A 24,685-nucleotide genomic window follows, 5' to 3' on the forward strand; every position below is an offset into this window, starting at 1 on the left:
CTCCTGAGGCAAAACGCACTTGCTTAATGGCATTAGAAAAAATTGAAAAAGACAAAGCCAATAGGAAAATGCAACTTGAAGGGTTAAGGGGTATTGGCTCCCATGTTCCCGCATCCGCATCTGCAGCCGCATCCACATCTGCATTTGCATCAGCTTCTGCATCTGTAGGTTGTGTTGGAGAGGGTTCTTCTTAGCCTCCTTTTTATCCTAGTTCTTCTGCTCGTGCTAGTGCTAGTCGGTCACATACTGAGACAGAGTCCCACACCAACCTATTGCAGCCTAGAGTGCGGAAAAACAGAATGGATAGTTACTTTGTGCCGCGCACTACTCCTAGTTCCCAACCCATGCTTGAGGGCATGGGTTTGAACAAGGAAATTCATGATGCTGCCAGAAAGGAGATATGCAAATTTTGGTACTTTTGCAACATTCCATTTATTGCAGCCAGGTAATTGATTCTTTTTTCGTTGTTTTCTTTAAAGTTAAAATTAAAAGTAAAAGTAAAACTTTAATTATATTTACTTGTTTTATAATTTGAGTCTTTGACATCTAAATTTTTATTTGTGACAGGGCTCCTTATTGGCAGAACATGATAGATGCGGTTGCTATTTGTGGTCCGGGGTTTAAAGCCCCAACTGAGGCTGAGTTGAGCGGATACCTCTTGGATGAGACGGTAGAGGACATGAGGGCTGAGCTCGAGGAGAACCGAAAGGAGTGGATTGCAAAGGGTTGCACCATCATGACTGATGGTTGGACAGATAGGAGGAATAGAACACTCCTCAATTTTCTTGTATCCTGTGGAGGTAATTGATCATTCTACTTTCCTACATACATAATTGTAAATTTTGATTTGTTGAATGCTAATTTGTTGATGATCCATTTAATTTTAATATTCTAATTCGTTGTTTTGTTACTTGTAGGATATACCATGTTCATCAAATCCATTGATGCTTCCGCACATGTAAAAAATGCCACATACTTATGTGAGGCTATTGAGGAAGTCATAGCAGAGGTGGGAGAACAAAATGTGATCCAGGTGGTGACGGATAATGCAGCAAGTTATGTTGCTGCAGGTAAACTTTTAACTTTTCAAGTTTTGAAAATAAATTTATTTGAATTTTGAAATTTGAATTTCTAATTGACTTAAAATTGTTGTAGGTAAACTTTTGATGGAGAGGCACCCCACCATATTTTGGTCCCCTTGTGCGGCACATTGCATTGACCTCATGTTGGAGGAAATTGGCAAACTTGAGTTTGTCAAGTCATGTGTGGAAAGGGCAAAAAACAAATGCAAATTCATTTATAATCATTCATTTGTCCTTAGCACAATGAGGAAGTACACAGAAGGCAAAGAGTTAGCTCGCCCAGGTATCACGAGGTTTGCCTCGAATTTCATCACCTTGCAGTCCTTGTTGACATCAAGGGATGAATTGAGGAGCATGTTTGTTGGACGGGAGTGGATTTCCTCTTCCTATGCTACGACCACTGTAGGGATAGATGTGGCGGATTGCATATTTGATGAGGATGGTTTTTGGAAACCCGCTAGAGAAATCCTGCAGGTAAATTTATTGCAATTTAACATTTAGTATTTTACTTTTACTTTAAGTTATATTATTTTATATTTAAGTTTTGACTCAAGTTTTTTGTTTTACTTTATATGTAGGTCACTGAGCCCCTTGTAGCTTTGCTACGAACTGTTGATGGGGAGAAGCCCTCTATGGGCTACATTTATGAGGGCATGGATAGGGCCAAGGAGGCCATCAGAGCCCAATATGCAGGAGTGCAGGAGAGGTATGGCCCTATTTGGGACATCATCGATAGGAGATGGCAGAATCAGCTCCATCGACCCATCCATGCAGCTGCTTACTTTCTGAATCCGGCATATCGTTTCCGTCCTGAGTTCAAGGCGGATGCGGAGGTTCTCACTGGCTTATACACAGTGATTCAGAGGTTGAGTAGCGATGAAGATAGCGCTGCTGCGATTGTTGAGCTAGACCAGTTCAACAATAAAGAGGGGCCACTTTTCTCTGGCAGGATGGCCATAAATGCTCAGACAACACTACAGCCAGGTAAAAATTAAATAATATATTCAATGTTCATGAATCTAGATTCTAATCTTAAAGTTGATTATGTAATTTTAGAGTTAACTTGTAATTTGTAAATGAGACTAATTGTTTCTATTTTCAATTTTTCCCTTATTGCAGATAGATGGTGGCAAATGTTTGGGGCCACAACCCCAAAACTTCAAAAAATTGCCATTCGTCTTCTGAGTCAGCCAAGCAGCGCTTCTGGATATGAGCGCAGTTGGTCCATGTTCGAGCACATCCATTCGAAGAGGAGAAACAGGTTGACAGTGCAGAAGTTGAATGATATTGTCTTTGTTCATTACAACCTCCGTCTTAGGATCAGACAGATTTTGGGCACTGACTCCTCTCCGATCATTCTGGAGGAAATTGATCCAGAATCAGAGTGGCTCACAGAGGTTGTGGATCCAGTCTTCACTTAGGAAGACCGTGTGTGGGTTGACTAGGTGGATATAGAGGCTGAGGCAGCTAGAGCACGTTCTTCAGGCATTGGTAGACGCACATGTGCACGCACAGGCACAGGCCCTAGCGACGTTCATGAGCCCATCTTACATGCGAGAGATATGGCTCGGCAGTCCTCTAGGACCTACATTAGACACCTTGCTACTAGGCAGACTGGATACTCAGAGGCTGAGGCTGAGACTGCAGCCGAGCTTCAGGATGATGTTGAGGATGATGATGATGACTATGAGTCTGAGGCTTGAGCTGGAGCCTTGTTTTTATATTTTGTTTACAGATATTGATACTGAATCATTGATAGACATATGTTTCAAACTTTCATGGATCTTCATCTTAGATTCTTACATACATTTATGATTTGATGTCTTATGGATCATCTTACATACATTCTATGATTTAAATCATTGTGATCATTTGATTTCTATTTACTTCAGCTAGCCTACAATTTAGATTTTAGATAACATAGTTACATATGTGATGGATTTTATGTTCCATGTTTATGTATGTTAAGTTTTAACTTCTATTTGATGATGTTATAGTGTGTTTAAGTTATATTCAATAAAGGGTGCATGAAATAAGTTTTAAATTGTTAAAATCTTTAAATTTAAAGGGTTTTTTCAAATTTGTCGATTCATCGCCGATTCATTGCCGATTCACGATTCGATTCGACCTTGCCGATTCCGATCCGATTCCGATTCTTGTTACTTTGGTGTGTATATATATATACTGTCAGTCAATTATAATACACTCAGTGCTAACATCATTAACATCAATCATGCCTGCAACAAACTTTCTCTCACAACTCCCTTGTCCTAGTGCATACCTTGCACTCTCAAGGTCTTCTAGATCTGATACCAATTTGATGCAGAGCAGTGGTGTACAACTACAAAAAACTCACATATAACCAATCCTCCATTCCCGGAAATATCCAATAGTGGGTTTTCCCTCTCAAGCCTTCAAACTACCTAGTAGCCCTTCAAATGGGGTTTTTCCACCATGATTTTTGAAGCAGGCATGGTATCAAAAATGTGAACATAGTTCCACATACCCATTTGGACTTTATTCAACATATCTCAGAATCAAGGTAGGGTACTTTGTAAATAATGCCTCAAAAATCGGTTGTCCTATCAAATAGGCCTAAAAAGGCTAATTTGAGGACTAGTGCTCAATGGCATCCTAAGAAGACCGATTCGTCCCCTGCTGCCCGGATTCGGGTCCAGGTCCGCACGAATCCGGATTTGCATCCAAGTTCGCTGCGGGTCCAGGCAGGGTCCTTATTTTGGACTGTGGGTTCGCTCAAGTCCTTGCTAGAGCAAACCAATGGCGAACGCAAGAGGAATCGGAGTAGTAGGGTCCAAAATGTGAAATAAAACAACTTTAAAGTTTTTTTTTAGTTTTTTTTAATGTACCTCTAAAAGGAACCTAATAAAAAACATTTCACTACTCTAATCTCTCATGTTGAGGAGGAGGATGATGATATAGCAACATCTAGGACTAGTGGAACCAATTTGGGTTCTAATGATGAGGATCTAGATATAGTTGCAGCCGGGGATGAAGCCATTGATTTCTCTTTCTTTTATGATCCATTTGACCCTTGAACGACATTTCAAACTTTATTGTTTGATGAACTAGTCTATGTTTTGCAATTTAGTAATTCAATGTATGATTTTCTTTAATTGTGAAGATAGATTAATGAGCAAGTATTTAATGTTTATTGTTGACATTTGGCATTGATCAATAATCAAGCAACAATTATTCATACTATGAAATGACTATGTTTTGCAACTATGCATGTTTCTCGTGTGTGTGTGTGTGTGTGTGTGTGTGTGTGTGTGTGTGTGTGTGTGTGTGTGTGTGTGTGTGTCAGAGTAACAAGACTCGCCGCAAGTTGAGCCAGTATCCCAAGTCGGCGAGTCACGCAAGGCTTGCCGAGTCAAAATGACCCGTGACTCGGGCTCGACAGGTCAAGTCAAGTGACTCACCTAACTCACGAGTCAAGGCATGACTAGCGGGTCATGACAGTCGTGACCCGGCCGTAACAGTCAATTTTCGGCTAAGACAAAAAAATTTAAAATGGTTTTTTTTAATATATTTTTTGGTTCTTTCTTATCATTATAACCCTAAGAGGGCTTTCATAACACTCTATTGTGAGAAAAAGAGAGAGAGAGAGAGAGAGAGAGAGAAAAAAAAAATAGAGTGTCATTGTTTTGCAACTAACTAAAAGGAAGAAAAGAAAAGCTTGCATTTGTTACATTGGAGCAGCTATATACTTGCATTTAGATCATCAAGAAATTTATAGGAGCTTTTCTCAACACTTGTCAACTCAACTCAAAGAGGTAAGAGTTGATTTTTTGGATTTAGATGATTTTTTTCTCTGTGCTTATGGGTTTTTTGGATGAATTTTTTTTGTATGTTTATGAGTTTTGTTTTACTTTGGATCTTCATAAAATACAATGCTTAAATGGTAATTTTTGGTCTAAAATGTCTTTTTGCAGCAACTTTGACATTTTTTCTTACTCATAATGGCTCCTTCAGCTAAAAAAGTCAAGCTCTCTAAAGGCAATAAAAAAGATGAGTGCTGAAAGTACACCACAGACTTTCCGAGTAGAGGTAGAACTCAAACAAGATGCTTATTTTGTAAGGTCATTAATTGTAATGTCCCCTCTTTAGTTCGACATGGCATTGATCATGGATTTGCCTATTCCAAACTCTCGTAGGCAAATGGTGTGGAAAGAGAGTCAATTCTGCGGATCAGATAGTCATATCTTGCTCTTGAAGAAGTGTTAAGAGGTTATATTTTATCATTATGTAATATTGGGGCCCACATGTTATAATTTTAATTTGAGTTGCACTTTTTATTTTATAAAATTACTTTATTATAAAAAGTGCATTATAATGAGAAATTATAAAGGATGTTTCTAGAAGTTCTAGCAACTTCTTAGAAAAGTGAATAAATAGAGGGCTGGGCCTCTCATTTGGACATGCTTGGATTGGAGAACTCTTCTACTTCTTCATTGTGAAGACATTTGTGGACTTTGGATCTGCAAATTATTCGATCTTTGGGAACGAATCACTCCCTTGGATTGGCGACTTTGAGGGTGTGAAATATCACCTGAATTGTTGCATAATTGGAGTTGGTATTCAGCCATCTCATTGGAGCTTATTGAGAATTCGTTGTTAGGGTTTGTTTTTGGTTGGAATAAGGATTTCAGATTTGCCCTATCAATTGGAGAAGCATTTGACAAGAGTTTGAAGACAGAATAAGTGCATTTTCAGAATTGGCAAAGCAGGGTTCGGAACCACATAATTGCTCATATCTCCTCAACCCCTTGGAGTTATTTTTTATGGTTTTACAGGGTTACTACCTAACCCTAGGCACCCATTTTCTTTGCATTTGGGGGTCCCAAAACCCTAATATTATTTTATTTCAGCAGCCGTACAAGTACGGCCTGGTACGGCCCTGCTAGTTTGGGCAGCAGCAGCAAATTAAGGACAGTTTGGGGGTGCGGTTGGAGGTCTTCATCAACGATCTGCAGCAAAACGTGGTGTTCTTCCATAGTTCTTCAAACCAGGTTCTTGCATTCTGAAATATATGTCAATTTTTGGGTAAATTTGCTGTCATACAGTCATTGTAATAATCAGTCCAGAATTGGTAATAAAATAATTTCAGAATTTATTGCATTGTAATTGAGATATAGTTCAATGGCTTTATATATATTGTAATTCTGTGATTATATTCTGAAAGTATCAAATCTGAAATTACCATATTCTGAATATTGTTACTGTTACACGCCAAGTGTTTGACAAAATTCCTAAGTTCAGTTTGAGGGTTTCTGTGGCCTTTATAGTGAGGGTCATTACATTAATAGTGGGGGGATAAATAGATTGAAATACCATATCGTTGGCATACGTAGTCATGATGTTGAACCTTGTAAATTTGCAACTGCTGAGGCTCAATGTTTTTGTTATGTTTCCTTAGAAAAATATGAACAATAAAAGGAATTAAGACAAAAACAATTAGCAGTGTTAGCTCAAATTGGTTCCACTTCCCATCCATGCTCATCTGGAACTGCTTTTGTATCTAGTTTTATACCCCCCCGGGTTCAATAGATTGTGTTGGAGAAGGTTCTTCCCTTTGCCCCTATTGTCCTGGTGCTTCTACTTGTTGTACTGCTTCTACATCTATTCCTTGCACAGCTAGTGGCATTGCCCCTAATAGTAAAACTGGCATTACCTTCCGTCCTAGAGTCAAAAAATCTAGGTTGGACAAGTTTTTGTACCACGTTCCACTCCTGGTGCACAACCCTCACTCGAGAGCTTGGGCTAGAATGGGGAGATTCATAAAGCTTGAAGAAAAGCAATTTGCAAGTTTTGGTATTTCTGCAACATTCCATTTATAGCACCCAGGAACTTCAACTTCATTTATATTTGATTGTTTTAAGTTTTAAGTTTTAAGTTTTACTTTTAATTTTTTTAATTCAATTTTGAAAATATAATTTTATAATTTTAACTTGATATTGAAATATGTTAATTTTAATGTTTTTATAAATGTAACAGAACTCCTTATTGGCAAAGGATGATTGATGTGGTTTCCATCTGTGGTGTGCGGTTTAAAGCCCCCACTAAAAATGAGTTAAGTGGCCCGCTCTTGCTAGAAATGGTTGAGGAGATGAAACTTGAGTTGGAGGACCATAGAAAGATTTGAAGCCAAAGGGGGTGTACCATTATGACGGATCGATGAACAGATAGGAGGAATAGGAATCTCCTAAATTTTCTTGTTTCTAGCGGAGATAATTCATCATTCTTTACTTCTCAAAGTCTAAAATTTAATGTATTATTGAATAATTTTTTTTAAAAATTATTGATTATTCAATAATAATTATTTTGTTTTATTTTCACTTTCAAGATCCACCATGTTTTTGAAGTCTATAGATGCTTCCTCACATGTCAAAAAACAAAATACTTATGTGAGGCTATTGAGGTCATAAGGGAGGTGGGGGAAGAGAATGTTGTCGAGGTGGTGACTGATAATGCAGCTAATTATGTTACTACAGGTAAAATTTTAACTTCTAAGTTTCTAAATTTTTTATTTTAGTTTTTCATTAAATCTTGAAAATGAAAAGTTTTTTAACACGTCTAAATTTTTAATTGTTTACTAACTAATTTAAAATTGCAGCAAGAAAACTTTTGATGGAGAGACACACAAGAATCTTTCAGACTCCATGTGCAGTCCATTGCCTCGACCTCATGTTAGAGGATATTGGCAAGATTGAATGGGTGAAATCATGTGTTGATAAAGCCAAAAATCTTTGCAAGTTCATCTATAATCATGCCCTGGTCCTCAGTATTATGAGGGAATACACAGAGGGAAAAGAGTTGGCTCATTCCGGTATCACGAGATTTGCCTCTATCTATCACACTAAAATTCTTGCTAAGGTCAAGGTTACCTTTGAGGTTCATGTTTGTTGGTCCACGATGGAGTTCCTCGTCCTTTGCCACAAACCCTACAAGGATAAATGCAACAAAATGCATTTATGATGAAGGTTTTTAGAAGCCATGTAAGGAGATTGTGGAGGTAATTTAAATTTTACAAGCTTAAGTCTTAAAATTTATAAATTAATTTATCTTATACATATTTTTGTTTTATTTTCATTGTGCAACTTTGCAAAGTTTCCTCATTCACTAAATTGTTTTTTTATTTAATTGTTTTGTAGATCACTGAGCCCCTTGTAGCACTCCTATGAGTTGTTGATGGGGAGAAGCCCGCTATGGGCTACATATATGAGGGCATGGATAGGGCCAAGGAGGCTATTAGAGCCAAATATGTAAGTATGGCCCTTTTTGGGACATAATTGATAGAAGATGGCAAAATCAGCTTCATAGACCCATCCATGCAGCAACCTATTACCTCAATCTGGCATACCATTTTCGTGATGATTTCAAGGGAGATGAGGAGGTCCTTAGTGGCCTATACACTGTGATATTGAAGATGGCCACTAATGCCACAGATATATTGCTTGAGATGGATGCCTATAATAATGCAACAGGGCCCATTTTTTCAGGTCAAATTTGCAAAGAAGGTCGTACAAAATTGCAGCTAAGTAAAAATTGCAGCTTAAGCCTAATACAATATGCAATGATGCACATATATACTTCTAGTTTCTAACTTTCTAGCTTTAAAGTTTGAAATGAGACTAATATTTTTTTCTTTTCCTTTTTTCAAAATCTAGATAGATGGTGGCAAATGTTTGGGCCTTCAACCAAAAACCTTCAACAAATTGCCATCCGCATATTGAGCCAGCCAAGTAGCACTTCTGGATGTGAACGCAACTGGAGCATGTTCGAGCACATCCACTTGAAGAAGCACAACAGATTGTTTGTGGAGAAAATGAATAAAGTAGTCTTTGTGCATTACAACTTGTGCATTAGGACCAGGGAGATTTTGGAAAGTAACACCTCTCAGATTGCTCTAGAGGAGGTTGATCCAGACTCTGAGTGGATCACTGAGGCTACTGATCCTGTCTTTGATGATGAGGACCTAGACTGAGTTGACGAGGCAGATAGAGAGGTTGAGGCCATGGCTATGGCAGCAAAGGAGCAAAGAGCTATAGCTGTTCCTAGTGTCACCTCACAAGCACTGGCAGAGACTACAATTGATCCTAGAGGCACCTCACAGGCTGAGGCTATATCTAATCAGTCATCCAGGACCTACCTTAGACGCCTTTCTAAGAGGCATATTATAAATTATACTGAGTCTAAGGCTGAGGATGAGGATAAGGATGAGGACGAGGACTAGGAGCCATAGCTATAGTCTTGTTTTTACTTTTTGTTTAACTTAACAAATGATTAGAACATTTGATGATGACTATTGATGTGATGGATTTCATGGATTTGATATACATTTGATGGGGTTTCATGGATTTTATATATCTATGTGTTCTATTTCCTTCAGCTACTATTTAGTATTTAGCAATTCACCTTTGTAATTATGTAATCTATGAATGTTTAAATATGTGATCAAATCACCTTCTATTTCATGATGATATTGTGTCTTTAAGCTTTATTCAATAATGGGTTCATGGAATGTTCTTTAAATCCTAAAAAATCTCAAAATTTCAAGGGTTTTGTCACTTTGTCGAGTCATTGCCAAGTCATTGGCGAGTCCGAGCCAGGTCACAACTTGAGTTACCCTTGTCGAGTCTTAGCCGGGTCCCAGTCTCGTTACTTTGATACACACACACACTCACAAACCCAAATGGGAAAAAAAATTGCCAGAACCCATGAACCCAAACCTCGAACCCAAATCCGTCCCTGAACCCGAATTGGCAACTTAGATGGCATCACCACAAAAAGGACTCCAAAGATCTTCCAACCACTTTCTTTCTCTCGAAGGGTCTTCACACATCTAATAATATGCTCCTCTCACCAACAAAGCATTTCCGAACTCTTTTTGTGGAATTTGCTACTCTTTTCTTGGTTGCTTTAAAGCCTAGGCAAAGTTGGAGTGAGTTTCAATAAATAAATGATATCTCCTTAAATATTAGATGAAATTTGACCAAACTAGAAGAAAAACAAAGCTAGAACAATCCTTTACATCATGCATCCATCATTCATACTGTACAAAGCAAAGTAAGTCTGTATATAAGTGGCAAAGATTTGCAGAACGTAGGAAGACACAGAATTCTCACTGTGAAATGCAACAAACAGTCATACATAACTTTCACACAACACCAAATAAGATCAATCGCTCTGGTCAGATTGTAGAGAACATAGTTACAGAAGTTTCCTCAGATTTTTATAAAGTTATAATGGTGGAAATAAAACTTATGCCAGTTTTCCCAAACTGGTAACCCTAGGTACAGATTCAGGTGAGTTTTAGTAAATTTGCAATAACTTTCAAAATATTCAATGAATGGGCACCAAACCAAATGCAAATGAGAGTTAATTCATCCCTCTATCAAACAAAACCAATATCAAGACTGTACCAGTCCGTACATGCAACGGCACAGCAATATTGCAGAAAAGAGACACAGAAATGGCATCCATATTGATTCAAATTCCATTCACATCTTCAACCAACCCATCTCTAACCTTGGGATTTGTGTTTACAACCTGTATTTATGCTATTACAATCACATTTCAACTTCCTAACTGACCATTACCTATTTTATTAATATTAATGATACTTTGACAAGATTTGTTACATTTGACAACTTTCCAACTTTTACAATTTTGTCTTATGACTCCAAAACATTTTGGAATGACTTGATTGGTCTCAAATAACCTTATTAGACCAAAAGCACACTAAACTGATCAAATCCCATACTAAGACCTCTTTATTGCATCAGAGGTCCTGACAGGTCTTGGGTGCTCCTACACCACATACCCACATAATTCCACCCAACATCATCAAGCCCCTGTGAGATATTAGCATTGTAGCAAACAGAAGAAGATTAAATGACATGCAAGAAAAGTGACCAATGCAAAACTGGAGTCACTGATGTAGAGGTGATTCAATATCAATGTCAACAAAGCCACAAATAAGCATTGCAATGTGAGGAATGATCACTGCCCAAAATGGAGAGGTTGTTACTACACAATTGCCCACAAAAAAGGCAAAACATCAATGGGAATTCACCCTCACAATGGCGCCATGAATATAACCAAGTCACAACCAAGGATGGGATACTCATCCACAAAACCAATCAATGTAATGTGACTGATACTCGCCAAGGGGACTGATTTGGGTTTTTCGTCCAAATCACCAACACATCTAGTATTTCCATCCTACGGTTTTAATTGGACCTTCAAACAAAGCTTCAAAACATAGAGAAAAGACTAAAAATAAAAACAACATTCTCCAGAATGCCTTCACAATCCCCATTTATAATAGCCTTTCCCCATTTTGAGAAAAATACTTTATTCAATTTCCCTCCAAAAAGCAACTTGATGTTGAAAATTAAAGTTGACATTATCATAAAGTCACTTTATTAATTTGAAATTCCTTTTATTCATCACATTAGTCTAGGTAGTTGATAAGTTGTGCCTTAAAGTGGCCCCAATAAATGATTTATTGTAATTAAATTTCACTTCAGCTTATTTGCTTTGTATATTTAATTTTCACCCTATGAAGTCTTTGGCTCCGTATCAGGGACAATACAAGTATTCTCATCCTGAGATTGCTTGTCCTCAAGCAAACTACACCTATCTAAATCCCACGTCAACCTCAAGAACACTGCTCTGCCAATTGACTGCAATACTCTAATAGTAACAACATCACCATGCCCAGAATTGTGAAGCAACTCAATGCTCATGCTTTGAATCCTCTTTACATCTTCTATGCTATGATGCACAAAATCTGCTCACTTAGTAGTTGCATCATCAATCCATGTCTCATGACTATTTGCCCAAACTTGAGTGCCAACATTAGATGACCTCATAAGATTGTCTTCTCTTTAATTATGGGTTGCATTATCTTGAGGATTATCGGCATGTATCACTGTTGTTTTAGCAATCAACGTTGTTGTTATAACAATCAACACTGTTGTCATGCCTTTGTGTCATGGATTTTTACAAGCACTCTTCATTGAAAACCTCAAACTCAACACCTATACACTCCTCTACATTAGTTATTTCATAAGTGTTGCAAGCTCATGAGAATGAAAAAGTAAATTATTGTTGCCCCAAATCAGAATTTGACCTCCTCTTTACTTTCTTTGGGATCATCAAAAACCGTCAAGTTTTGTCTTGACTCATGTTCTCCCCAAGTGATTTAAGGTGATAGTGTCTGAGATAAATTATCTCCGAATGATGTCATAGGGCTACAAGGAATTTCTTTGTAAACTTATTCAATTTTTGCGTCGACTTGTTCAGCTTTTATACCTCTAACATTGTCATTTTGCATCATAAAAGTGGCTGCTATAGAGGTTTGAACTTCAATTAATTTTGGAATAAGTACAGGGAAAAACAATGTTTCTCTTAGAAAAAAAGGGCTAGCTAAAGGATAACAACTGAAAAAACTTCAGATGGAAAGGGAGTCCCAATTACTGAAGTGATCAAAAAGGGCCAATGCTATGGCTGGGCAAACAAACAATGTCATTGGAAACTAAGAATTATGAGATCTCATATCAACATGTCAAGAAGACAAGATACACAACAGCAAATATATAAGCCAAAGTAGGAAAAGAAAAGTTGAACGAAATACTTTATGCTCAATCATTTGTACTGCATGGCATTATAGCTGTTATCAAAAGATTGTGCGAATTCAAAATAGCTTGCTCTTCAATAAAAAGTCAAAAACCTAGAACCAAAAAGAGAAAACACTTTGGATTAAACAAAATTGTCTTTATGTGCATTTAATAGTGCCTCTTCATGTTTGGATCAAATCGAGAAGTATGATTATAAAAGAAAAGGTGATAGATAACAGGTGAAATAATAGTTTTTCTCACGCCAACTTTTTTGCACTTGAAATATGTCTTGGTTTCAAGAAGGGAGGTTTCTTTATCATAGAAACAGAAAGCGGATGCTAAACTGAACCAAATCAACAAGGATGATAAAAGAAGTAAGAGTGTGGTAGATAACCAGCTGAAGACAATAACACTTTTCTTGCCACATTTGCAGCTGGAATATGTGGTAGGTCAAAGAAGAGAAGATTCCCTATAGACAGAAAAGCGGATGTTTCAATTTTCTTTCCCCAAATTGATTAGTTTAAAAGTTAAAACCACAAGGAAATGGTATCTCAACCAATAATTTATCTGGATGTTCATCCCTTAATCCTGTATCCGATTAGCCTAAAAATATATATATATATACAGAACAAATGAACCCAGAAAGAAATAACAGCAAAAAAGGTATAGACATTGAACCATTCAAAAAACCAGGCCAGACCTCCAAAACTAGATGAGTAGTGTTTCCGGCGGATTTTTCAGCCAAATCAAAAAAACAAAAGGACTGATGAAAAAGCTAACTTACCAGTCTTCTCCTTTGGATTTTCAATGTAATAGGGTGATAGTTCCCAAAAATGATCAAGTTTTCTCCTCTTAGACACAAGTTCTTCATCCTTCATTGTTATCTCTGGCAGCACCGGCAATGCTTTTACCTCCTGCATCCAATTCCATTATAAGTTGCAAAAGAGTGGCTTTATGCCAAAACCTGAAGATAAGTAAACTGGAATGCATACCGGAAAGAGAGTAGGCGGCTCAGGCTTCTTAATGTTCCCATGCTCATCTTTAATAGGAGCTTGATAGGTCCTCCTCCCTGCGAACCTTCCACCACCTCTCCCTCTTCCTCTAAATGACATTGCTTGCGAGCAATTTCCACCCTCCTCTGCTTTCTCCTCTAAATGAACAGTTAATATGGCAGTAACTCTACAACAATGAAGGAAAGCCCAGCCTGTGGGAAAAATGAAATTGTAGCCACCGGAAAGAAACTCTGGTCACAGATTTCACTGATGGAAATGTAAGTTAATGAAAAACCTTCAATAACCCGGAACAGCAATTCTATTAAATGGTTCCGATATAGTATAGGATGGTAGTCGTCTTTTGCAGAACTTGAACTAGCACTACGACCTGGGTTCACAATCATCCCAATCCAGACTGAAAAACGTCTTATTAACGATTCACTCGCAAATACAAATTTACGTTTATGCACATAAAAAGGGCTACGAGTCGGACTCGGTTAATTCCAAGACATTTACACGCCCATCCTATGATTATATGATCAATTGTCAAGATTGCACCATATAAATTTCCGACGATAATCAGCAGAAACTCTTCCAAGGCTATTTTCGATCCTTCAGGTGTTTGGTAGCTGGAATTAATATGGAATTGGCATTCGGAATTCTTTAAAAAAATTAATCTATTTTTTGAGTTGCACAATCAGAATTGGAATTGGGAAAAGTAGAGTCTAGCATCTTTATTTAACTCCTAAAATAAGAATTCCAAATTCTTTCAAAATACTAGTTATTTGGAATTCTTGTTTTAAATCATATTTTTTGAAAATAAGGATTTCAACTAAAGTAAAATTTAGTTAGGTTTGACATCTAGATGCTCATTTGAGCAATGCCATTGCTTTCAAAATATTTTCAATTTGAAGAAATCTACCTAATGAAAATTATGGAGCAAGTGCGGTCTCACAAGATTGGGAAATGCACAGATATGAGTGATTTATATAAAATCATTTCGACAACATTTTTCTACTAGCTTGCTTCAAATCTACATTCACCCCATGTTTTTTGATTGGTGTGTAAGACTAGTTTCAGGGCACATTAGTTTCGGTCCTCAAAAGAATTCTAAGATCAACGAAATTGTGTGTGGCTCCATTTTCAATGATAAATCGTAAACATTATATGTGTATCAACCACGATGAGTAATTCTTCAACATAGTTTTCAGTATAGAATTCAACTTCTACAACCCTCCTTGAATGGAAAAGAAACATTCTGCAAATTCGTTGGTAGCATCAACCTTAAACTTTGAAGATTACATTTTACACAGTACCCCAACCGTGAGCATCTGAGACTTGGAAAGAGGATGACATCAATCTGAATGAAGCATTTCGTGAAGCAATTCACATGCCTTTGTCTATATTTCCACATTTTGCATTTAAGTCTATAACATTTGAAAACATTTTGAAAGCAATGATCATTGCCCATTGGCCATTATCTTTCTCACTGTAACTTTTATACTCATTTTTTAAACCATATATTCGTATTTTGAACCAAACAAGCTTGGAATAATAAATTTTGAAAATCAAATATTTTTAAGTTTGAACCAAATAGTCCCAAAACCAATTCCAGAAACCATAATCTGGATTTCAAGTTCTAGAATCCTAAATCAAGGATTTCAAATTCTAATTCCTAAATCATATTCCAGCAACCACATGGGCCTTCAAGTTTGACGAGAAAAGTGGACGACCATTGGAATCATTCTAACCATCATTTTCTGGAATATTGATTGTATTTTCCTGCCCTTGCCGTCTTTAACACATTTTTTCTATTTTACCCCTTCGTTTTTTTATTTTCTGATATTTTTAATGTTGGTGCGATGATAGAACCTTGTTGTCACGTCAAATGTTTAAGTCATCATTTTTTTGTCGTATTTTTTTGTGTGATCTATGAACTTAGGAAGAATTTGAACTTTTTTTGATATTGCTATCACAATTTAAGTGTGTAGTATTGAGTCAAACTCATTAACACATATTTCATGAGTAGTGATTCAACACGAATCCATTTCTCATGAGAATAAATGGAACACTCAGCACTCATTGAATCTAGGTGATGTATTTGTGTTGAATCACTACTCAGGAAATATGGGTCAATGAGTTTGACTCAAATACTACACAATTAAATCCTGATAGCAATATCAAAATTTGACATGTTGTGGAAATTATCTCTTACTTATCAGTGTTTGAACTTGTTTTTCTGAATAGTTGATTTGGACCTACACTTTATTTAATATTCATACTTATTATTAAGCTACTTGATATTCAATTTTGTAAAGGACTAAGGTCTCGGGCAAAACTGGAGGTTTTCTTCTTTGTTCTTTCCTACCAGTGTCTGTATGAACAAAGATATTTGTAATTTTATCTTTATTAATATAGTATATAAGACTTCGGTTGTTTACCGATAAAAAAATTTGATATTCAATTTTTTTTTACAACATTGCACTATTCATTTTAACTTTAAAGTTGGAAAATGTTTATATCTTACAAGATATTTTGTTTAAATGTAATAATTAAATTAATTTTCAAAATATGACTACATTTTGATTTTTATTCTAATTATTAATTGCACGCAAAATACTTTGTCAGATAGGTTTTCATGCTTGAATAGACATCCAATTAAATTTGTTAGTACAATGATGACTACCTGTATTTGAATGAAATTATATATTTTATTGCAAAAACAACCAATAACGTGATGTCATATGAGTTGTGCAAATATGTGTTCCCTTTTTCTACAACCATTGGTCTCACTTTTTATTTGGGTTGTTTTGAACATGTTCGCAAAAGGCATTTATATAGATTTTAAAAACCATCTCAATTAGGCACCAAAGATCGAAGATGGATATGTATCCTTCGTATTGCCCTTACATAAATATCTCAAAATAATTTAACCAACTTTAGCACCTATTTTAATTTCCAAATTTATAACTTTGCTCTTGATACTACCTTGTGATATAAACTAAAAATTAAACTTGCCTATGATCAAGTTGTTAGAACAAAATGAAGTATGCTTCATAATAAAAAAATGAAACTTATCTCCTATTAACTTCAATTTTAAAATCAAATAGTATAAAAGGAAAAGTTTTGAATAACTACAAATATGTAACTTATCAATGTTAAACTTCCATGACATCAGCTAAATTTAACATGTTTATTTTGTTGATAAAAGATTTCCATAAGTAGTGTTCTTATTCATGCTTCTGGTAAGATTGTGTGTAATTTTTTTATCAACAACGTTTCAGATCATACTTAATGATCCATCATCAGGGTGAGAGAGCTAAGAATATGAAGAAATGATAAGATGCAGACCCAGACTTAATAAAAAGGAGAAAAGGAGGGGGCAAGGAGAAAGAGCATGCACACCAAGAAAATAAATAATAAATAAAAAACTAAAGAGAAAGAAGGAGAAAGGTAAAGGAAGAAAAGCCAAGGGAAAAAAAAAAGGAAACTAGAAAGAGGACAAAGCAACCAATCCTCAGAGAAGCAAAGAAAAATAATAAGCCAACACAAAACTCAACACACACACATTTTAACACAAAAATTTAAACCAATTTTACTTCGAGAACAATTGTCTAGCTTATACTTATCATATTACCTTGTCTTATTAGAATCTCTTCTTCATCTACTCCTTTGTTAGTGAGATTATCTGCTTCGCTATTACCTTCCCTATAAATATGTTTTATGATTGTTTCTTCAAATTGATCAACAATGGCTAGGGAAAATTCAAGTTTAGAATTAAAGATCCACTTTGGGGTCTCTCTTTTTCTTAATGCATTTAGGATAATTTACAAGTCTTCTTTGATAACTAATTTATTAATACATATCTCTCTGCTTAGAGTTAAGTCTTCTATCAGGGCCTCTAATTTGGCTAAGTTATTAGACATTACTTATAAAGGTTTGACACATTTAACTAGGCATGAATCGTTATCTAAGCAAATAATACATCCTAAGCTTGTTGGTCCTACATTACCTCTAAAGGCCCCATCAAAAACCAACTTTGGCCATCTTGTAGGAGGAGGTTCTCATTTACATTCATTCCTAGCAATCTTGTTGGATTCTGAGTATATCATTGGTGGATTAATTAGTTTAAAACAATTTGTATGCATCTTTGTATCCCAGTCTGAGAAGGAACCTTCCTCCTTATATAAGTTAGATTATTGTTACCTACCTTGGTAAAATAAACCTCCAATTTATTAAAAAACTATTTTAAATCCATCTATTCATTATAGAAAATTATTTTATTCCTTTCTTTCCATAATTCCCACAGGAGTATGGAAGGGGATATTTTCCATAAATTACTATAAATATTAGGACAACCTTGCTTTGACCAAAGTTTTTAAGAAAATAATAGGTTATCAAGGATTGGAGTTTGCCAATTTAATTTCTTACATAACCAATACCAGAAATTCTTAACAAAGGGATGGTCATAAAGCAAGTGATCAGATGTTCCATATTCTTTTTTGCAAAGTGGACATCTAGATGGTCCTTCAAAACCCATCTTAGTAAACCTGTTTGTTAATAAAATTCTCTTTTGTAGAGTAGCCCAAAGGAAGATACCTGCTTTCAGAAGACATGTCAGATCCCAACATAGATTTAGAGGGATGTCAATCTTATCCTATTGTTGAGAATTTATTATCTTTTCATACCCTAGTTTGACTTTATAATTTTAATCTTTCAAGGCTCCCCAAATTAATTTACCTTTCCTATCTTTATGATTTGTCTGCCCACTTTTAAAAAAATCATTAAAAATGTAATTTTCCTATAATGAAAGTGGAGTTTCATCTAGGGTTTTCCATTGTAATCCTCCATATTGATTATCATTAATTTTAATTTTATCATCACTCACATTCTTACCCCATGGAGTTGAAAGAGTATTTTTTATGTTTATAGATAAATTTACACTATCTAGAGAAGGTAACTCATCCCGTGAATCTTCCCAAAATAAAGCATCCTACCCTAAACTGATATCTCAAGTTAAGTTATTAGTTATTAATGGGTGGCAATTCAACGTCAAGTTTCAAATCCTTAAACCTTTTGGAGGATTTATTTTCTAATCAAAGACAAAGGATTATTATTGCTTAAATATTTATGATATACAATTTTGGCCTATTTACTATTATGTTATTTGAAAATTCTCTAGATAAGTTTTGTCCCTAGCACCTCATTTTGCCAACTCAAATTATGCCTAGGCCTCCAAATTCGTTAGGTCTACATATTTTTTTCTCTTCATACCAAAGCTTGGTTTTTCTTATCTTTAGTACCTTGTTAGAAGAAGTTTTAAAGTTTAGAGCCTAATTCCCTTTTTACATCTTTGGGTAAGGGAAGACATGACATGTGATATATGGGGATGTTTGAAAGTGTTGTTTTAGTCATAGTCACGGCACTAGCTTTAGTTAACCTTTTCCCTTTCCAACCTCCCAAATTTTTTATCCAATTTTTCTAAAATCGTATTCCAAGCTTTACTTTTTCTAATGCCTTTTTCAAGTTGAATGAGAAGGAATTTGCATGGAAATGTTCATTTTTTGAACTCCATTATTTTAGAAATTTCTCTCTCCACTTCCTCTTTGGTATTAATAAAGAAAGTCTCTAATTTGTTAGTGTTTACTTTTTAGCTCGATGCTTCCTTATAATTATTTATTATTTGCTTAAAATTTTGAGCTTCTTTCGAAGTGCTTTCTTCTAGTAGAATTGTATCATCTTGCAAGTTGTTGATGAGTTATTTTAGGGATCTCCTCAGTTAGTGTGATTCCTCTAATTTTCCTTTTAGTTTAAGCTTTTATTGTAGCTCTGTCAAAAGCTTATGCAATAATAATAAAGAGAAAAGGTGATATAGGATCCCCTTGTCTTATTCCTCTAGATATGCTAACAAAACTTCAGTGGTACCATTTAGGAGAAGGAATATTTATGGTATCGAAATGCAATTGTATATTAATTGATCCATTGACGAGAGAATCCAAAAGCTTCGAATGTTTTACATAAGAATCTCCAATACACTTTATCATAGACTTTTTGGACATCTATCTTCATTAGCATAGAAGATTCCTTATTAATTTGTATAGAATGAATTGATTCTTGAGTTATGATAATACCATCGAGAATTGACTGATTGGGAACAAAACCTATATGTTCATTTGAAATAAGCTTTGGTACTACTTTTTAAAGTTTATTGGCTAGTGATTTTGAGAGTATTTTGTAGATTGTATTACATTAGGCTATGGGCCTAAAATCTCATGGATCCATATGTTCAATTTTTTTTGGAATTAAAGCCAAAAATGTATTGTTAATTTTAGTTAGAAGGGATCCAAAATTAGTAGTTGCCTCAATTGCCTTCCAAAGACCTCATCTTCCATAACATCCCAACATTTTTGAAGGAAAGCTTGAAAGCCATCAGGGCCCAGAAATTTATCAGGATTAAGTTGAAAAGGGGTTTCTTTAGTTTCTTCTTTGGTAAATTTCCTATTTAAGTTTTTATTAACTTTTGCAATTATTATTTTCAGAATAGAACCTAACAACTTATTCTGAGCTCCTAAATTTGATGATTCAAAATTACTAAGGATATATGTATAATAACTCACAAAGGTTTCTGTTATCTCATTTGGCTTCTCAATTACCATTCCTAAATTATCCTTGATTTTTGTTATTGTATTGATATTTCTCCTATTAATTGTACTGTGATGAATTTTTTTTTAATATCTATCACCTTCTAACAACCATGTTTCTTTTGGTTTTTGTTTCCAAAATATGTCTTTTTTTTGCTAGTATTTTCATGTTTAGTTGGAAATTCTTTTTCCTTGGTATATTTTTCATTATCCATTCCTACCTTAATAATTTCCTCATTTAAGTTTCCCATTTCTTCTTCATTCTTTATTTTTTCTTTAAATGTGTTTTTAAAATAATATTTATTCCATTTACTTAATTTCTTATTTAATGATTTCAATTTGGCTACGAAACAAAATATCCTTGATCATTCAAATTTCTCTTTGTGCTATTATTGATAAATATTATTAAGAAAAATTATCTAAAAGCCAGATTTTCTCACACTTAAATAGATTTCTTCATAATTTTTGTGATTTACCTATTGGTAGTCCAACTAAATAGTGATCAAATCCTGCATTAGGCAGAATGGCTATATTGAAAGGATGATTAAAATATATTAATTTTTTTTTTAAATATAAATTTGTCCAAGCTATCTGCTATATCATAGAATCCATCTTGTTTATTATTCCATGTGAAGACCCTGTCAGATGTTCGAATATCAATAAGGTTATCTTTTATGAACCATGCATTAAAATTTAAAATGACTTGGTTTATGCTCACAAATCCACCTACTTTTTCTCCTGAATCTAGAATTGCATTAAAGTATCCCCAATGAAAACATTTTCTTGTGAATTTAACTCTAAATAATTGCTAATCTCATTATAAATTTCTTTCTTATTTATTGTTGGTGTTGGACCATCCACATTAATAAGTGGAAACTTTATTTTATTTTTGAAGCATTTTATCTTCCCCCATCCAATTATTATTAGATACAAGTGGAATGAAATCTACCCTCCTTGGGTCCCATATAATATCAATCCCACCTAAGGCCCCCACTAAATCAACTAAATCCATTTTTCAAGAACCTAGTTTTTTTTCTAAATTTTTCTCCTTCTCTTTTGTTAAGTTTTGATTCTTGTATTAATACTATATCTAATTCAAATAATGTTAAATTGTGATTGAATAAAAAAAATTTGTTAGGGGAATTTAGGCCTCTATCATTCCATGTTGTTAGCTTCATGGCTTCGTGGAAAGGAGCTTCCTCTTCCCTACCTTCATAAGAACGTTAATATTTTTATGGTTGCTAGTCTATACTATAGCTGCTCTAAGTTTAGCTATAAAAAAAATTCTCTTTTTTTTGGTGTGTTTTCCACATATTGGATGTTCTAAACCTTGTAAGCTTTCCAAGATACCAAGATTGTCTAGATTATTACTAGTGTTTTGTACACTTGCATTAATAGATTCATCTTCTATTTTATTTGAATGTTCTTTTCTATATTCTTTCATAATTGTTTACTAAATCCTGTATCATCATCGTCCATTTATCTGCCTATTGTTTTCTTAATTTGACTATTTTCTCTATTTGTTATATCTGTATCTTGCTGGAATTCTTCTAATTCTCGGATCCTAAACTCCTCCCAATTTTTGATTTTCCTACTTTATTCCTATCTAGTTTATCCAAACCCCATTTATCTAGTATATCTTCTTGATTTTTCAATTCGGATTCCCTTTAAAATGTATCTGCCCCAATAGGAATATATCTACAATCACCTTCTCTTTTCTCTACTTTTTTCTCAGGAGGGTGAATTAGATTTCATTTTCTTTTGTTTTAAAATATATTATACTCTTTTATTGTTATTAAATATTCAATTGTTTATCTTCCTATATTCCTACTGGAGTGCCTAAGACTATGTTTTTTTCTAGTATTAATTCACTATTTCTCTTGGTATCTATTAAATTTTATTTTTCTATATTATCCTCTAAATCCTCTTCTTTAGGTTCTTCCTTATTCATTTCCATGATTCTTTTGACTAAGCATATGTTTTCCTTCATTGCTTCTTCACTTTCTGCATCTTCTTCTTTAGCATCAAATTCCTCATGGGAGTCTTCTTCATTTGAGTCAGCTTCATCCAAAGGAATGGGGGATTTAAGTTGATCCTCTATATTTACTTTGTTCAATCTTGTTTCCTCTACTTTTGTTAATTGACTCTAAACATATTTTGTTCTAATTTCACTCTTTTTAAGATTAGAAATAAAAAAATTCTCTTTTTCCCTTCTTTTCCTTGTTGGTTGCCAATTATATTTTCTTCTTCAAGGTGAAGTCTTCCTCCTATTGGCATTTACCAAAACTTATATAACTTCTTCTTTCTCCCCCCCCCCCCCCCCCCCCCTTTTGAGATTAGTAACCTCACTATCTTATTGCCTTTATATTTCTTGAGTTTGATTTTCTCTACTTATCCATTTTCTAACATTGGATTGATATCTTCTATACTAGTCTATTGTTCTAACACCTGTATAGACTTAAAAATTGTCAAGTCAATTAATTAAATATTTTAATATTCAATTAATAGTTTTCCTATATTAACTTAAATAAATTATTTAATATGAAGGCTCTGGTGCGTGGAATGGCATTTTGCATGGCTAGGGCTGATGTGCTCTAAGCCTGTCGGTTGCAGATGTTGGCTATTGCATTTGGGGTCATTGTTCCTATTGTTGGCCACGTGCTTGGCTTTGCAGACAGCGTAGGGTTGTGTGTGGGGCTGAGGTGGGGTTTTGGGTAGTTGTTTGGGGTCGAGGCCGGCTAGGGTTGGACGTTGGGAGTGGGGTCTTCAACCTGCAACAGTGTGGGTTGCATAACAGGTTGCTGGTGTTTATATAAAGGGTTTCGGCTTGGAGATAGGGTCTTTGGCTTTGAACATGGGACAATTAGAGATCCTTGTGTCTTAGATTTTATCCGATGATTTAAGAATGGCTGATTCTTCTATTCTGATGTGGGGGAAGGCTAAGAGCCAGACTGACAATATCTCATCTAGGGTGAACGCTTCATCATCGAAGGGTTTTGTCTATATTAAAAAGATGAATGGGTGTTTGGAGCGATCTGATGATCGACCGGTGTTGGTTATTCAACTAGAGAAAATTTTTGAGGATGTGGAGTACAAGGGCAATCATGCACTCATTTGTAATTTTTTGGGTCTTTGGCTTTCTCTTCCTATGTTGGAATCGTGGGCGCATTGGATTTGGACCCTAGAAGGAGATATGGAGATTCTTCTGGTAGCCAACAATTATTTTATGGTTATTTTTTCAAATTTGACAGACAGGAACAAAGTTTTCGAAGGGGGCCCATATTTATTTAACTAGGTAGGGCTTTTTATCAAAACTTGGCACATCGGGTTTAACTCTATTGAGGAGATCCCATCTCGGGTCCTAGTATGGGTTCATCATCCTCGACTACCTTTGGAATTTTGGAGAGAGGATATTCTTCATTCAATCTCACTTCTACTTGGGAAGCCGGTTGGATCGACCACTCAAACCCAAGACCAAAAGGTAATTTCATATGCACGAATTTGTGTAGAGGTTGATCTTAATAATCTATTGTCTGACTCTATAGAGATTTGCTTGGGCTCTACTTCATGGATTCAACAATTGGACTATGAGACTTTACCCTTTAGATGCAGGATATGCCGTGAGTATGGGCACTTGCAACACAAATGCCCTTGAAATAAATTTTCTCAATCATTGACCTCCACTATGCCAACCCCTAAGGATGACAAGGGTAAGGCCCCTATGCCAGAAGGTTCTTCTGGGGACAAGGAGGGTTTTCTCCCAGTTAAGACATGTACTAAAGGAAAGGGACAGAAGAGAACTTGGGTGGATAGACAAAGTGATGGCACTTTTAATAGGTTTAATGTTCTGGATAATCTGGTACAGGAAGAAGGCATACCAGTTGAGATGCCCCCGAGGGATGGCTCTTTTCAGGGGCCCTTGATGGAGGAGGTGAGGAATCTAATCCAAGTTCCTGAAGAGGAACAAGGTCAACCAATTTGTTTGGATGGAGTGGTTCAGGAGATAAGTTGTGATATTCCTGGTGGGTCGCATCCCAATGACACCCCAAATATCATAGCTTCTTCCCTTCCTGTTAAGAAAGGGATGCCTGACAGCACAAAAGGCTCTAAAGCTACAGTATCTTTAGGCTTACAGCAAAAGCCTTTTAAAAAAGGGACCTCAGAGAAGTCAGCTAAGAGTGTAAGGAAGACTGATCAGGAGAAGGTTAAGATGATGGGATAGACTTTAGTTGAGGCAGGATTTGTGAAGCCCATTGAATCTCACTTCTTGCAATCTTCTAAATGATTATTCTTTCTTGGAATGTGAGGGGGTTGAACAACATCCC

At 35.4% G+C, this 24,685-nt stretch overlaps 2 protein-coding genes across 8 annotated transcripts in view; one reads left to right on the forward strand and one right to left on the reverse strand.

The window, feature by feature from the left end:
- LOC149556332 (uncharacterized) overlaps positions 1-14,364 on the reverse strand; it is a 136,824-nt gene extending 122,460 nt beyond the window's left edge. For 5 of the 7 annotated variants that reach the window (XR_016364673.1, XR_016364671.1, XR_016364672.1 and 2 more), the window contains exons 1-2: positions 13,720-14,329; positions 13,512-13,641 (exon numbers count right to left, since the gene is read on the reverse strand). Coding sequence is in view for 1 of the 7 variants with exons in the window: in XM_089830600.1 (XP_089686726.1) it covers positions 13,512-13,641; positions 13,720-13,839 (250 nt within the window). In the remaining 6 variants the exon portion in view is untranslated. Of the gene's footprint in view, positions 1-13,511; positions 13,642-13,719 lie in introns of all 7 variants that reach the window. The other 2 variants (XR_016364668.1, XR_016364669.1) reach the window with 2 other exon arrangements.
- LOC149556336 (uncharacterized) lies at positions 300-9,087 on the forward strand. The gene is made up of 7 exons (XM_089785881.1): positions 300-445; positions 568-800; positions 918-1,070; positions 1,156-1,556; positions 1,661-2,066; positions 2,202-2,343; positions 8,970-9,087. Exons 1-7 carry the CDS (start codon positions 300-302, stop codon positions 9,085-9,087), a joined length of 1,599 nt encoding a protein of 532 aa, XP_089642007.1.
- Positions 14,365-24,685: the final 10,321 nt, after the last annotated feature.

The sequence above is a fragment of the Cupressus sempervirens genome, chromosome 5, assembly GCF_028749045.1.
Source record: "Cupressus sempervirens isolate cs-2001-9-10 chromosome 5, ASM2874904v1, whole genome shotgun sequence".
Taxonomy (NCBI): Eukaryota; Viridiplantae; Streptophyta; class Pinopsida; order Cupressales; family Cupressaceae; genus Cupressus; species Cupressus sempervirens.

Bases quoted from the DNA above. Each gene is read 5' to 3' on its own strand.
- LOC149556336 (XM_089785881.1), top strand. From the start codon at position 300: ATGGATAGTTACTTTGTGCCGCGCACTACTCCTAGTTCCCAACCCATG. The intron at 446-567 runs GTAATTGATTCT...TATTTGTGACAG, and splicing joins ATTCCATTTATTGCAGCCAG to GGCTCCTTATTGGCAGAACA. The intron at 801-917 runs GTAATTGATCAT...TGTTACTTGTAG, and splicing joins TTTTCTTGTATCCTGTGGAG to GATATACCATGTTCATCAAA.